This window comes from Cladophialophora bantiana (genome assembly GCF_000835475.1).
Source record: "Cladophialophora bantiana CBS 173.52 unplaced genomic scaffold supercont1.6, whole genome shotgun sequence".
In the NCBI taxonomy this organism is placed as follows: domain Eukaryota; kingdom Fungi; phylum Ascomycota; class Eurotiomycetes; order Chaetothyriales; family Herpotrichiellaceae; genus Cladophialophora; species Cladophialophora bantiana.
Genome location: NW_015971580.1, coordinates 113051 through 128710, shown reverse-complemented (window position 1 = coordinate 128710; position 15660 = coordinate 113051). Strand labels below are relative to the sequence as shown.

Here is a 15660-nt window from a genome sequence, read left to right as displayed (position 1 = left end):
TTGATACAGCAAATGTCGTCGCGAGGCCTTTCCCTTCAAGATTCCACGGTTCCTCACAAGGCTGAGTGAGTGACGCGTGGCCTGGATCAACAGAGCTTGGACGAAAACTAAGCACCAGAGGGTTGACAGAGGCCACGGGCGGCAGAGCAACGGACTGGGGTGGAACAAGCCAAATGCGCGCGAGAGGAATATGTTGCAGTCTGGAATAATCGGGTTGGATGCACAAAAGCGAGATAATAGACAAGTGAGAATGAGTTCTGGCTTTGTGGGAGGCCTTGTAAGTTGTGGGAAGCCTACGGTTGACTCTCACCACCCTTGACTGCCTAGAAGAGGAGGAGCAGTATCTGTCGGCTGTCGGGTCTTCAGCTCGCCTCGCGTCGACAACTGACGACGTCGTGCCTCGTATTATCCAAGTCTTAAAGGGTACCCGAAATTGCGAGCCAAGTGCGGCGCGAAACTGGGCGTTTCTTCGGCCAAGACGCGGGAAGCCAGGGTGGGAGAAACTGATCAAAAACGAAGATATGCGGTCCACGAGCATTACTGACGTGCTCGATATAGAGGCTCGCCTAAAACGCCCTTGTCGTCGTCGTCGTCGTCGTCGTCGCCCTCCTCCAGCCCAAGGAACTAACTGCCTGGGTCTTTCTTCTGCTCTAAAGGTGTCCTCGTGCCTCGTAGAGCCGTCACACTGCGCTGAGAGGCTGTATGTGGTGCTGTAGCAGTGAGGGCTGGCTCCGGTGAGCTTCGCAGGCCGCGACGTCTTTTCTCTCGCTGCGATTCGCCCAAAGGTCTCCGTAACCACCCAGAAAAGCCCAGATTCGGTCATCGGATATCGAAAAGTCAAAATGCAGCTGTTGATAGCACTAAACCCAAGCTTTCGGTGGATGGAGAGACTTCAGCCGAACATTTCCGCGATAAAGGTATTCGAGACATCCAGCCAAGTCACTGCTGCCTTGTGACAAGAAGAGAAAAGACGCGGAGGAGGAAAGGACAAAGTCCAGGACAAAAAGAAGCCAGCCCAAGTCGGTCTTTAGGGCAGGATTCAGGATTCGGGAAAATGAGTTTCTCGTGGTAAGAGGCCACCAACAAAATATAGTAAGTCGACGACACAGAGACGGCGAACAGGGGGCTAGGTGACGTCGTCGATATAGCTTTCGCCCTCTTCTGTTTGAATTCCTCGGGGTGTCATCGGAGGCCTGGCCATCGATCAATCCCTCAATCGATCAGCCATCTCTCTCTGTCACCACCATCATCAAAGACGAACTAGACAAGGAACATCGACGCTTGGCCCTCCCCATCCAGAAATGCCTCGAGTCTTCCTCATCACCGGCACGTCGACTGCCTTTGGTCACGACTACGCCCAAGAAGTTCTGGACCGCGGCGACATTGTGGCCGCCACAGCCCGCGACCCGTCACAACTGTCTTTCACCAACACCGGCCCCGAAACGTACCTGGCGCTCCGTCTCGACGTCACAGATAAGGACTGAATCGAGCAAGCCTTCTCCAGGACGCTCAAGAAATTTGGCCGCATCGACGTGGTGGTAAACAACGCAGGCTACGGTCTCTCGGGCTGTTTCGAAGAGTGCATTGACGAGGAGATCCGACGGCAGACGGACATTAACTTCTTTGGACTGCTGGACGTCACCGGCGAGGCGTTGGAGACTATGAGGGACAAGCAGAGACCCCAGGGCGGGTTGATTCAGCAGATCACGAGTATTGGTGGCCAGAGGGGGGTGCCGTTCTTCAACATCTATTGTGCCAGTAAGTGGGCCGTCGAGGGCTTCACAGAGGCTCTCAGCCATGAGTTGAAGCCCGGGTGGGGGATTAAGCTCACCCTGATCGAACCGGGCGGGTTCAGGTACGTTTGTTCTCTATTCATCCTTCACGCGGCGATGATTGCGGTGGTTGCAGGCTCTTTGTCGCACTATCATGCTCTTCTCGATTCCACATCTGCCAGCACTGACAATCTTACAGAACAGACTGGGCCGGTCGCTCCATGACCTTTGCTAAAAGCCATCCCGCATATGACCGTACGTCTCTTGTCTTCGTTATTTTCTTAGCCTCCTTTCTTTCGGGCTTACGCCCCGGACCACCTCATCCATAATACCAACCAATGCTAACAACAAACTCAGATCTCAACGCCGAGATACACATGACCGCCCGCCACAGCACACAGGCAGGGGACCCCAAGAAGGGCGCAAAGGCGATGTACGAGCTGGCTGTGATGCCCAGCCCGCCCTTGCGGGTCGTCGTCGGCATCGACGCATACAAGGCGGTCATGAACAAGCAGGAGCAATACGAACAAAACTACACAAAATACGCCGCGCTGAGTAATTCGACGGATGTGGACGGCTGTGTGGCGTCGCAATAGCTGGCCAGCTACATCCTAGGGAGATTGCTGGAGTGTGGGTTGGAAATAGACACTTGGGCAGGAGATGCAGACTGACTTTGTTACATAACTCCGTACCTGAAGTAGATCGGATAGACTGCATGAGATGCATTGAACTCATCCAGAGCGTTAAGAACACCCCGGGACGATTTTTGCTGGACTTGATCATGAAATCGACGGATTGCTGAACATACTTCCTTTCTTCTAAGCAGCTGTATTCACGTCCCAATCGCTCCATGTCTTTCTCCGATGCAACTGCCTTTACGCGGCAAGCAGGAGTCCAAGTTCCGTACGGGGTCATTGCCGCTCTCCGGTCCATGGACAGAAAGAAAAAGGTCTGTAATATACATATACACATGGGTGATGAATAAGAGAAACAACAAACACAATCATCTGACCCGTCAGTCAATGAACTCATTCCGATCCCACGCCCAACTGGGCCTTGTCATTTACCCACACCCCCTTATCGCCGTCGCGAGTTGTGAGATCATCATGGCTCCATCGCATTGGTCTTTGCCTGTGTCGAAAACCTGGCCCAACCAGCCATCTTGCCTCAACGCCAAAGACCACACACAAAAAAGAGAACGCCCGGTCTTTTGATCCTGCAATGCCCCATCAAATCGAACATTGAATACGAGGCAGTAACAACTTAAAAACAGAGTTGAAGTTAAAAAAAAAAAGCAACATGAGGGGGTATCTGTAACATGCCCAAGCAAAATGCTAGAATCGGATAAACCCCGGCAGAATACCCTGTTAATGCTTTTGACCGTGCCATGTTTTTTGCTTTTCCATTTCGAACTTCTCATCGAGTCCGAACAATATCTGTAACGTCATGTTCACTTTTCCTTTTCGTCTGGTGGCGAGCAAAATCGTTGTTGCTTAAGAGTGCTCTGTCTCATATGGAAAGACGTTTCAAACCCGTTGCTGTTGTTGCTGTGTAGCGCTGGCCAGTTGATGTTTCAATGAATTAATCTCGTCTTGCATTTTGTTGATCCGTTGCTCCAAGCTGGTCACATATGCCCACAGTCGCTCCTCTTGCGCAAACATGGCTTTAGACGTTTCTCCGCTGCCATGAACTGAATGGCCGTGACTCGATAGACTGTTGCTATGAGACGACAAGGGACCACTTCCGCTCATGTGAGTGGGTGGGCCACTGGGCTGAGTAGGAGGATGTGCTGGCCCAGCTTGACTGGGTAGGGTATATCTCGCGTCCGGCGGGTTTAGCGCATGAGGAGGTGGTAACTGTGGGCCACTCGAAGGTACGCCCAGAGAGGAACCAGATCCACCACCGGATCGCGCGTGCGGTTGTGGATAGAAGGTCGTGCTTGGAGACCGGTTGCGGATGTTGCCGTCAACTCCAGAAACTTGGCCCCCTCGCTGCGTTTGACCAGGTGAAAGAGGCTTTGGACTCTCTGTTATTGGATTCTGCGGGTAGACTGTACCTGGAGCCGAGGGCCGTGAGCTCGAGGACGATCCAGGCATAGGCGGAAATGGCATTGGCGCAGATGAAGGCACGGCAGCATTGCTGGGGCCTGAACCGGGTTGGTTAAACCCAGGTCGAGGTGGGAAATGACCACTGGCGATCCCTCCAGGAGGGCGGCCCTGTATCGGAGGATATGTGCTGGGAATTCGAGATGCGCGGGCAGGATCGTCCAGTGTATCGTCTCCAGAAGGTGCTTGTCGGCGGATACCCGGTCGTTTGTCATTGCCCTCTTCATCATCCAGAGGCTCAGGTTCACCGTATACCACGCCCTCCATTGATTCGTCAGCTTCCCCTTCTTCTTTACCACTAAAACTACCCATGCTGGATCTCCGTCCAGCGCAACCTCCAGGACCTTTGTTATGACGGGCAAGAGCATCGCCCCGGGCAAACTTACGGCCACATTTGGGGCATATATGAGGTCTTTCGCCGGTGTGAAGCTTTGTGTGCCGCTTGAGGTCATGAAGTCGGCGGAACCGCGATGAACAGGTCGAGCAAACGTAGGGTTTTTCTTGGCTATGCGTTAACAGATGGCTCTTCAGATTGTGATGACGAGTAAACTCGGTGGCGCAGTAGGGGCATCTGTGCTTTTTGCTGGAAGGAGATTTTGTACCTTGTCGTGTGCCGGAATGAGGCAAGCTCATCCCTCGTCTAGCAGCGTTATCCGCTACTTGTGGTTGCAAGAAGGGGGTTGGATACGAGAGCGCCCCCGTCTTTGGGACACCGCCAGGGGAGGTAGAGCCTGCCTCTGCAGCATTCACGACCTGACGGACTGTTTCTTCGATCGCAAGTGGGCTGCCCACGGTGGTAGTCATCCCCGAGACGCCCGGCACGCCTTCCAAGGTTCCCATCGTCCCACCGCTCGATATACTCGTGGGACTAGTCAGCGCTGCGTGGTTGTCTCCAGCGGTAGAAGCTTCGGGAACAGATCCAGCCGGCTGTTGAACATTTTGCGCAACCACAGCTAGTGGTTCGCTGACTGTAGTCACAGGATCTGAGGGAATATCTGACGTTGGCTCGGCAGCTTTGCTCGTCGCATTCTGATTTGCGCCCATGAGGGCACTTCGGGCTTGATAAGGGGGGTTCGGACTCGTTCCAGACTCGGGTGGAGGCGGAGACGGAGATGACTTTTGTTGTTCTTCAGCAAAAGCGAGGGCGGCAGTCATCAGAGGGCTTTCGAGCCTCGGTCTCTTCCCAGGCCGTGACGACTCCTCAAAGCCGTCGCGGGAGCTGGCCTTGGCTTTGGAAGGATGTTGCCCTGAGCTGGGCGGTTTAACGAATGTGGGGGAGATCGGAGCAGAATCCTCTGGGGATATTTGCGGATCTGGGCTGGTTTCAGCCATCAACAAGATCTAAAGTCGCAAGATTCACTGCAGCCTACATGGACAGTCAGCGCAAGAGTCCCTGAGCCCGAGGCTAAGCATGCCACATCTCCTATTGTTTTGGCAATACAGGAGATGTAGAAACAGAGAAGAAAGCCGTCATAGACTGGTCATAAGTCTATAGAGGAAAAGTAATGGAATTTGCGACATGGCCGTTACAGCCGCTTGAGGATGGCGTACCTTTTGCAAGGGGCATAGGTTGATCGGTGCTGGGGCTCCCGAGCTGAAAAAAACGAGGTAGGCTGAGCACGAGGCACTTTTCAGCCTCACGGGAGAGCAGAAGGACTTATTGTACAGATTGAGAGGTTGGCTGGCAGACGCCGATGGATCCCTTTCTTTTTCTTCTCCTATCTCTTAAATACCCTGTAACTAGCGATGCGCAGCATGTTATGGAGGAGCACCGTCTGGGGTAGGCCAGTTTCTCGGTGGCTTTCGCCGTAGGTTTCAGTCGCGGACTAGGCTTAGAAGGCAAGGCCGAGGCTTTTCGAACTCGTGTGTACTTTTATGCGTTCGGTCAAAGGAGCAACTTCACCCCTGATTCAATGAGCGAATTCGAACGAGCTTCGAGGGTCGAACGGATAAAGAGAACGAAGGTGCGAAAACAAGTAGAAGGTCCGTTTTTCGACGGTGAGGGGAAACGGTTGAGGATGCGCGCCGCTGATAGCGACAGAAATATGGTTTCGGAACGCGCCGTAGAAGATGTCGCTCTGGTTTGTTGAAGTCGTCTACGAGAAGAGGTCGAAGGGAGGGACTGAAGCGACGAGAATAAGTGGTAGGCGGGTACTCCGTGCTTGTTTGGCCGAAACGAGGCGAGCGCTGTAAATGCTTCGTAATGGTTGGCAGCAGGTGGGATCTCAACAGGATAGCAGAGTTGAAATGACGGGGATCTTTGACTGTTTGGTTGACTGCAATCTGATGAATCGCGATTGAGAGCGGGGGGTCAAATTTCGAGAAGGAGAGAGGCTCTTGGATGGCTATTGACTCAAAGACTGTCGACTCGTCAGATTGACGGACCCTTGTACCGCAGAGAATTTTTACCTTTTGGCAACAGTAGATGTGTATGGCGAACGGTTCGCGGCCGGCCGAGTGGGAAGGGAAAGGAAAGGAAATGATGAAGACTGGCTCGTATGGTTGTGAACCGGTCCAGTGGTTGAGGGTTACGGGCGATGGAGATGGTGACGGTATTCGAGTGGAGTAGTAGCTGCGAGGAGAAGTCGAGTGGCTCAAGTAGACAGGCCCGTGCTGAACGAACTAATAAAGGGTCCTGCTCTTGGGTACACCCTGGCAGGTGGATTCTGCTGGAAATGGGTTTGTGTTTGTGGTTTGGCGGTGGAACTCGACTTGGCTTGACGTGGTTCCCAAGGGTACGCCGCAACCAGCGTGTTGCTCTGGTTCGATGGAATGGAGAGAGGGAAGTGATGAAAGAGGAAAAGAGGAAAAGAGGCGCAGGCAAACCGAATCGTGATACGCAATTGGGATCGGAGACTGGGGGAGGAAAAGAGGCAGGTTCAAGAGGGCCTGGAAGCCACCCAGCAGCTAGGAGCTAGGAGCTGCACGAAGCTGGACGTGGATTCGTTTTAACTTGTCTCTCGTTAGGCGTGATGGCCACGGGCGGCTCGAAGATCGCAAAGGAAAAAGATAAACAGGTGGCGTCTAGGACGAGGAGCGGGCGCGCAGGACCAGGAGTACCGAGTAGGATCAGGGAATAGTACTACCCCGTAACACCCCCTGTGTCGCTTAGGCCTTTGAGCTACTGATTGACAGTGGGATCTTTGGTTGACTTTTGACGGGCTTGGACGGGTTAGATGTGGCACATGAGTGAGAGGAAAGATCAGCAGGCAAATTTGGAGAGGATGAGGGAGAGAATCGATGCGAAAGCCAAGTGTGGCGGAGAGGAAGGAGTGGCAGTGTTGAGGAGCTCCCAGCCAGTGACGCTGTTCTATGACACGCCTCAGCCCAAGGAACAGGCGCTCGTTGCAGGTTCAGGTCTAACTTCTATGTACCCTAGGTAAGGGTGGCTCGGTGGTTCAGGCATTGAATGAGGCTTGTGACTGCCTGTTTGCTTTGGGGGCCGTTTGTTACAGCCAGCCTCCCATCATATACGAAGTAACATGCCCAACAGGACTCGGGCGGTACCTAGGTAGGTATGTACGGGTTAACTGGGGTGCTCCCACCAGCTCCCTGGCAGCACGTATTGTCAGTTCTCTCTCCCCTCTCTCCTTTCATCCTCTTGTTCTCTATTCATCCTTGCTCCTCTTCTCTACCGGGACCCTGATTGACATACCGAGTACATCGTACATACAGTACTCGCATCCCAACTCCCGAATGACGCCATTTCATCGGTGGCTGGTAGATTCCCAACATAGTGCCCTTCATCCCTTTAGCACTAGTGCTTCTTCCGCCAATCATCCTCCATTCAGCTCCAACCACATTCGCCCACCACCACCACCATCACCACCTCCTCCTCGTCGGCAGCTAATCAACCTGGTGAGCCAGCCCTCGCGACCAACGTCACATGCTCTTGGACATTCTTGGTTAGAATCCACCCCTTCCCCGTTTCGGCATCAACTGGTCTCTCCAAAATCATCGAGGTGCCGTCCTATTTCGGTCGGGTTGTCGGCTCGACTCCATCAAACTTCGGCTTTCCCAGGGTCCTGGTGGCGTCCACTACTCAGTAAAGAGGCTCCCCTACCCCTCATGGGTGGAACAAATAGGAGGACAAGCTTTCAGGTACATCTCTCGAGCTTTAAAAGGCCGGCATGTGGCTGATATTCTAATGCTGATCTTGCGCCCAGTCTCACGAAAATTCCCCCCTCCCATCTTGTCGCGATCTTCATGGCCTTCTTAGCGAGAAAATCATTGATTATTTCCGTCCTTCGCGAGTATGCGAGAGGGCAAGCGCGAGCACAAGACTTGTCTAGGTATGTTTGGTTGTTTCCCGCCATTCCGAGGTCACAAACGATGGAGGTCTGGAAGGCGGTGTCGACTGAGTACGTTCGCATGCCCTTTCCTCAGAGGAAGGCTTCGCTGCTCAATACTATTCCATACTGTGCAAAACTACCGAGTACTCGGTGCTTCGAGTGCAAAGAGTGCGACAGCAGCCCATGTCTTCAAATACGGGATACCTATGGCAGACTCGTGGGTGTGTTTGCCCTACTAGCGAGCGGAACAGGGAATATCCCCGTTGCACCCGCAGTCATTCTTCCCTTGCTTGTGGCTTGTTAGCTCTCCAACCTCCCCATGCTGGTTGTCTCCCTTCAGCATCTCCGCCACTGGAAGGCTGCCGGTTTCATCTAAATCCCGAACTCGCCGATTACAAACAAGCGAAGAACCCAAAAGCTGGTAGCCAGATTGACGAGAAGTGTGTCCAACTGAATCGGGATAATAACAATTGTCGATGCAGGTCTCCAAACAGACCCAACTACGATTCCAGCGATGGCATCACAATGAATCTACTGAATGGGTCAGAGGGTTCAATGGAGGTGCTCAGCCAAGGCTCAACGTCATTATGTCAGACAATTCGTTTGACAAAAGGGAAAGTGCCACCGCCCCATGTCGTTCCACAGTACGCCAAATCCTTCAAATTGTGCTTTTGGTCCAGAAACGGCAGATACGCCGGACTTGGCCCACTCCCAGCGGTTTGTCGCTCGAGATCTCATCTGCAAATACTCCGTCTACTACATAATGTAACTGTGCCTGCTGCTTCACAGCTTCTGCAGGGCTAGACTGATTAGGTGTGAAGACGAGATCCGAACCGCGATTTTACTTCTCAGGTCTCGTCCGCTAGGGTACACCAATACGAGCTTATTTGGAGCCACTGTGTCAAACTTTCTGAAACTGGTGCCAGTTCAGCTCGCTGTCCACGGCGTAATCCGATCCCCAACCTTGATGCTAACACGCGGCCAGCGAGAACAATCCTCTGGCATGCTATCCGACTTCAAACACATGTGCATGCCAAACCAAACTCGGCCTTCCTTTCGCCTTGTTTTCGCCAAGGTGCTGAAAGGCTCCTGTCTCCGTTGTGCGCTCTTCTGGTCCACGCAGACCATTTGACATCGTTGGCACGGCCCCAGGATTTCGAACACACTGTCCAGACCGTCTCCAATCTGTAAACTCGTCCACTCGTCCTCGATATATGGGTTTTCTATTTGCCCCCGTCTAAGGTCCTCAGCAATGACTATATTGCCACGGAATGAGTCGGCAGTGACAGCTTTGCCGATGCCACCATTTTGCTTAATCTGCTCATTGAGACGGTTGACACTAGAACGTGAAACAAGCAAGATAGGGCTTTCGTTAGACAGAGCGATGGATTTTCCAACCTCAGTGGCCTGTTTTCCGTGACGCAACCCAGGCACTCGCACTTTGGCCTGTCTGATGGTGCCGTCATTTGGAAATCTCGCCAGCGTACAAGGGACTCCCAACGCTTCGGTAAAGAATTCCACCACTTCGGATGAAGTGTAGACATGAACGTCAACATTCTCACCACATACGTTTGAAGATTTGTTTGTTGTGCGTTCACATCTAGTAATGGTTCCTGTGCGTATAAGCTTCGAGTCCAAACTGAGAACGAGCTTCTTGTTTTGTGAAGACTCAGAATCGAAGGAGACCCGAAGTACGCCCATTTGCAAGTCGATCTCGGGACGAATAAGTGCCATTCGTGGGAAGCGCTTCTGACTTAGCGCAACGTTGGTGCCTTCGTGGACGAGACACCATTCTCGATCCCATGCAAGTCCTTTCGGTCCCACTTCCCACATCACGTCGCAGGGAACTCTATATGCTGCGCAACTTTTGATGGGAAAAACCGACAGGCTCTCTACCACAAAAGTCTGGGGCGTCGGGGGCGGCTCGGCCACTGGTCCATGCTCTTGTGTTTGTGCCGGGCCGCCGTGGTCCACGTAGAACTCTTTGACAAAATCAATGATTGCCGCCACATCCTTTGTGTTGCTCATTGCACCCAAACTCAGCCGGATCGCACCCGTCGGTTTACCGTTAACAATGTCATTCTCGCCTCCGCACCGTTGGCCTTCGGCGTAGTTCTGGCGCAACGCATCCACCGAAAGCCCAAGATAGCTTGCGATGCCTCCAGGATTGCATAGACCACCCGTCCTGAATTGTATATTCTTCACAATCCCAAGTTTCTCAGCTTCCGAATTACTTACGTATTTGCCCCGGCTGTCTTTGAGGTTGAAGGCAACTGTGGGGCCTAGCGGGAGAGAATCCGAAAGTCCATTGGGGTAAATGGCGCAGACCTTGTTTCCATTGGCATGTTGAAGGCTGCGGAGTTGATCTCGGAGCGTAGATGCCAGGAAGTTCGTATGCTTCGAGACATTCTCCATCGACCCGTACAGTCTTCTGTGGACGTCCAGCGCCGCCTGTAACGCAATGATGCTGTGGAAGGCCACAGTCCCATCCTCGAGACAGCTGTGCAACGAAGGAGTTTTCTTGGCGTGCCAACTTTCTCCCAATGTCGCGACCGAGTCTACCGTTCCTCCGCCGAAATACTTCCGCCGACGGAGGATATCGCCGGAGGACTTCCGCACAATTAGAGCTCCGAGATCTGGAAAGCCGAAGATCTTGTAGAAGCTCAGCGCTGTGAAGTCGGGTGCCGTGGAATCATCCGAAAGGTCGAGTGGCGCCGTCGATACCAGGGCGGCAGCATCGAGAAGAGTAAAGAAAGATTGCCCAGAGGTCCTTGTTGCCTTCCTTATCCTTCGGATCCATTTCAGCGGCAGCCGACGGCCTGTCATGTTTGATTGAGCGGGGTAGGCAAAAAGTGACAGATCCCTTTCAACGGTGGAACGTTGATTCTCCAAACCCTTCAGCCACGCCTCGACTTCTCCGTCACTAGCAAAGCAGGTCGTTCCTCCAGTCGCCAGTTCCCTTACTCCAATGAGACTGGTATGAGCATCAGCATGATAGTAGTATCTGAACCCGGATGCATGATCTCTGAAGGCATCTCCAACAAGCTTAATGGCTGCTGTCGCATTGGGAACGAAGACTATGTCGAATTCATCGGGACAGGCGTTGAAGAATTGCAAGACTTGAAGCCGAGCATCGTCGATTCGACGAGAGGATAGTTGCGAAGATGTCGAAGCCGAATGTGGATTGCCGAACAAGCTCCCTGTGAGCTCTTCGGAATACCTCTGAATCAAGGACTTTGCATATAACGTAGTCCCCGCGTGATCGAGATAGGTCGCGTCTTTCAGCTGGGGATATTCTACCTCCCTAATATCGTCAATATTGGTGATGTAACCGGTCTCTGGTGCGATTTTTGCCACAAATTGCGTTCCCCGTGCAGAAACAGCAAGATTGACACTGTCTCTCATGGTGGCCAGCGCTGAAATACCTGTCGGTCTGGGCGGGCTGATGTCGGCGTTGTTGCACAGCCCATTGACCTCTTGAGGAGACAGAATGAGTGTCGAATATATCAGGACCGCCGTAAGAGTTAGCGAGGCAGTCAAGGGCAGGAAAAGCAACCATGAATGTACGAGTGCGAAACAAAATGGTCAGAGGTGGGGATGGTGGCAAAAAGGGAAGACTGAAGTCATGAAATGAACACGACGGAGAGTTTCTCGGCCTTCTCCGATGGCCGCACGCCCCGTCGTTTTATTGGTGCGGACGCCCGCTCTTATCTCAGACTCAATCCTGTCAATAACAGGTGAACAACACATTGACCCAGTCTGCTAGGCAGCCAGGAAGAACTCTGCAGCGTACTCGGTATGGAGGAGCAAATTGCGGCGGAAAACCGGTGAGAAATCAGAGGCGATGGTGGTATACTTGCTCAGGCCCTTTTTGGGTCTCATTGTTTGAAATTGGTCACCAGGGAAGGGAACAAGTCTTTGGTTCTCCGGCAAATTCAGGCCGAACTTGATAGAGCCTTGTCCGGCTTCAAGTTGCAAAGCAACGAGCGCCATGCGTAACCAACCACTACTGTCACAACACCGCACATCTTCCATGTCGCATTGGCGTTTGGCTTTCGGAGAGACAGGCCTCACAATGATGACCGGAATGGCTGCTTAAGAGATGAGATTTCCCATGTGACTTGTGTCTAAGGACGGTTGCGTATGTGATTCCTGATATAGTCCAGCGTTCGTGAGTGGAATGCTTTTTTAACTTGTTCAAAAGGAGAACAAGAAATTGCTGACAGGGCTGAGCCATTCTCAATATGGTTACAAGGCTGCGTTATGCCGAGTTTGTCTTTCGTCCTTGAATCGGAATTATTATTCACCCTCATTCTTCTCCAAGAGTTACTCAGCTCGACATCTCTCCATCCTGTCCCTTTTATACCGAGACTCCGCGACAATGATGACAGAATATTCGACACAGATGGGTCTGGAGTCTTTAGAATCACCACACACGGCATTTAGGAGCTTCTCTGCCGACGCTATCCGCTTCCAGCACGGAGTTCGAGCAAGCGTGCCTTGGCTCGCCTTTTATCCTGCTTGGCCCGAGCATTGAGGCTAAATGCTCCTTTCCTTGAACTTTCTATCATCAGTCCAGGTCTTACAGCCAGAAAAACTTCCAGGGCCAAGATCTGCCGCTCGGTATTTCCTCGTTGGAGACATGGAGTATGTGGCTTGAAGCGCCTAAGCCAACATCGGTCGCCATTGGACCACACAACAAGCCAAGGGATTCCGGGCTGACTGTCGACCTTGAAAGATGTTTCCTACGAGGCTGTCGCTTGTGGATGTAACCAAAACCGTTGGATGTGGTTGACCGACGACCGCTGCCTTGTCTAAAGCCTCCACGGCCAACCCCGGATTCCCATTTCTCCACTTTGAATGCTCCACCCTCTATATGCATTTCCTCCTCCCGGTCGTCTTCTGCCACCACCAGGGTTCGCTGTATTTCTGACGGTTTTTAACTAGGGTGATATAGGTTGCAAGCGAGGATAAATTTGCCTCCGTTATGTCGCGTCCGCGGCTGTTCCTCGGACGTGGTCGACGAAGGATAGAAATAAGAGCGAAGAGTTCCCTCAATCAGCTCCGGGAAAAGAGCATTCTGTTCTTGTTGTCAGTACCGTTGATACTAACATTGTGTTCGTCATGGCTACCACTAAGATATTCAAGCCCGCCACACATGAGATTGGGGCCTCCGATCCCATTCTCACTCGCATCGCCCAGGAAGACAAAGTGCCTTGGTATCGCAAACGGAACTTGCGATATCTCTACTTCATGCTCTTTCCGACATGTATGGGGATTGAGTTGACATCTGGCTTCGATTCGCAGATGATCAATGCCCTACAGATTGTCCCATCTTGGATTGAGTGTACAATTCCTGCCAGACTAATGTGCATCAAGAGGAATGCTAATCTGTTTCGTTGCAGACTTTGGTGACCCGGAGGGCTCTTTGAAAGGCATCATTGCCGCGGCATATTCGCTTGGAGCCATCTGCTCTCTCCCTTTTATTCCCATTGTCAATGAGAAACTCGGAAGAAGAGGGTCAATCTTTCTCGGTTCGCTGATCATGGTTGTCGGCGCCATCATCCAAGGGTTGGCGCGAAATGGTCAGTCCTGAGATCATAGCTTGGTGATTTTCGCGTTGACAATGAGCTGTAGTTGGAATGTACATCGCCGCACGTCTCATTCTGGGTTTCGGCATACCGACTTGCATCGTCTCTGGCTCTGCCCTGATCGGTGAACTCGGCTACCCCAAGGAACGCCCCGTTTTGACGTCTCTGTTCAACGTATCCTATTTTATCGGTAAGTAACCCCACCAAACGAGAATGTTTAGCTGCGGTTGTCAAATAGGGATCTCCATTCTATTTGCGTTTGCTGACAAGTCGAACGTGGCAGGTCAAATCGCTGCCGCAGGCATCACTTTCGGAACGAATAGCATCGCAAGCAACTGGGCCTGGCGGATCCCTTCTCTTCTGCAAATGGCTCCGTCAATGTTGCAAATTTGCTTCGTCTACTTTTTGCCAGAGAGCCCCCGTTGGTTGATCACCAAAGACCGCACCGAGGAAGCTTACGACATCCTTGTAAAATACCACGCCGAAGGTGACCGGGACTCAGAATTCGTGCGAGCTGAAATGGCTCAGATGCAAACTACCATCCGTCTAGAGCTGGAAGCATCGAGGAAATCTTGGTTGTCTGTCGTCCATTCCCCGGGCATGCGTCGACGTGTCTTCATCTCGTCTTTCCTCGGGCTCTTCACCCAATGGTCGGGCAACACCTTGATCTCGTACTATCTCGGCGACCTGCTGGCCATGATCGGCCACACCGACAGTATCTTCAAACAGAAAATCAATCTCGGCAACTCATGTTGGTCCCTCGTTTGTGCGTTCACTGCCGCAATGTTGGTGACTCGCTTCAGACGCCGAACCATGTATCTTGCCTGCACATGCAGCCTCCTTGTCGTCTACATCTGCTGGACCGTAACGATGCAGCAATCCATTGCCGCTGTTGAAGCCGATCGGACAAACACCGCCGCGGGCACCGCCACGATCTTCTTCATCTTCCTCTATGCGCCTTGCTACAACATCGGCTACAACGCTCTAACATACACTTATCTCGTAGAGCTCTGGCCGTATGCGGAACGTTCTCGCGGCATCGCCGTTTTCCAGCTATTCGGCAGGATGGCCGGGTTTTTCACCACGTTTGTGAACCCCATCGGCTTGAAGAACATCAGCTGGAAATGGTTGATCACGTATTGCTGCTGGCTGGCCTTTGAGATCTGCTTCGTGTGGTTCTTCTTCCCTGAGACCGCGGGGAGGACGCTGGAGGAGTTGGCCTTTTGTAAGTGTCACATCACCCCTCTCATTTCCAACTGACACTTCCCCTTCTTTTCCCTGCTCTCCTCTTCTCTACTCTGGTTTATTCTTGTACTACGAAGCAAGTCATGAGTTTTTCGCATGCTAACCCCGGTTCGAATAGTGTTCGAGGACAAAGCTCTCGCCGACAAAGCCGTCGTGGCCGTCGAAAAGGTCGTACATCATGAAGATATGGACCCCGTGGCGATGGACGTGAAGCGCTCTGAGATTGGGCACGCGGAGGTCATAGAGGCGGTTGAGGAGAGGCTGAGTAAGGTGTAGTCGGACAACGTAGGCATGGTACGTTGACTGGCCAGTATTAGTACACTGGTCACTTGAATCACCTTGATCACAGGAGGGAAAGCTATCCGTGTGAGAGACAAGAATGTTTGTCGAGGCCATAAGAGACAATATCGAAAATAGGAAACGCATGAGTTATGATGGGACTTGAGATATATGTGAAAGCGAACTTGTCTAGGACGACGGGTCTCTGTAAGCCTATGAAGGTTGATCACAGTGGGAGAGGCAGAGGGACAGGGGTTACTACCGTAGCATCTGTTCTGTAGGTACTAGGTTCGAGGTACGTACGTACGTACGTATGTATGCATGTTTGTATGTATGTATGCATGTTTGTATGTATGTATGCATGTTTGTATGTATG

At 52.3% G+C, this 15660-nt stretch overlaps 4 protein-coding genes across 4 annotated transcripts; 2 read left to right on the top strand and 2 right to left on the bottom strand.

Annotated features, from left to right (window-relative positions):
• Positions 1 to 1301: 1301 nt before the first annotated feature.
• Z519_04371 (uncharacterized protein) lies at positions 1302 to 2368 on the top strand (the record flags this gene model as incomplete). Its single annotated transcript, XM_016762117.1, has 4 exons — positions 1302 to 1444; positions 1505 to 1855; positions 1972 to 2027; positions 2130 to 2368. 4 exons carry the CDS (start codon positions 1302 to 1304, stop codon positions 2366 to 2368), a joined length of 789 nt encoding a protein of 262 aa, XP_016621064.1.
• Positions 2369 to 3298: 930 nt separating this feature from the next.
• Z519_04370 (uncharacterized protein) lies at positions 3299 to 5209 on the bottom strand (the record flags this gene model as incomplete). The annotated part of the gene is made up of 1 exon (XM_016762116.1): positions 3299 to 5209. The coding sequence occupies one exon, from the start codon at positions 5207 to 5209 to the stop codon at positions 3299 to 3301; it is 1911 nt and encodes a 636-aa protein (XP_016621063.1).
• A 3887-nt stretch (positions 5210 to 9096) lies between these two features.
• On the bottom strand, positions 9097 to 11574 carry Z519_04369 (uncharacterized protein; the record flags this gene model as incomplete). The annotated part of the gene is made up of 1 exon (XM_016762115.1): positions 9097 to 11574. The coding sequence occupies one exon, from the start codon at positions 11572 to 11574 to the stop codon at positions 9097 to 9099; it is 2478 nt and encodes an 825-aa protein (XP_016621062.1).
• Positions 11575 to 13293: 1719 nt separating this feature from the next.
• Positions 13294 to 15281, top strand: Z519_04368 (uncharacterized protein; the record flags this gene model as incomplete). The annotated part of the gene is made up of 5 exons (XM_016762114.1): positions 13294 to 13516; positions 13575 to 13754; positions 13807 to 13950; positions 14044 to 14985; positions 15124 to 15281. 5 exons carry the CDS (start codon positions 13294 to 13296, stop codon positions 15279 to 15281), a joined length of 1647 nt encoding a protein of 548 aa, XP_016621061.1.
• Positions 15282 to 15660: the final 379 nt, after the last annotated feature.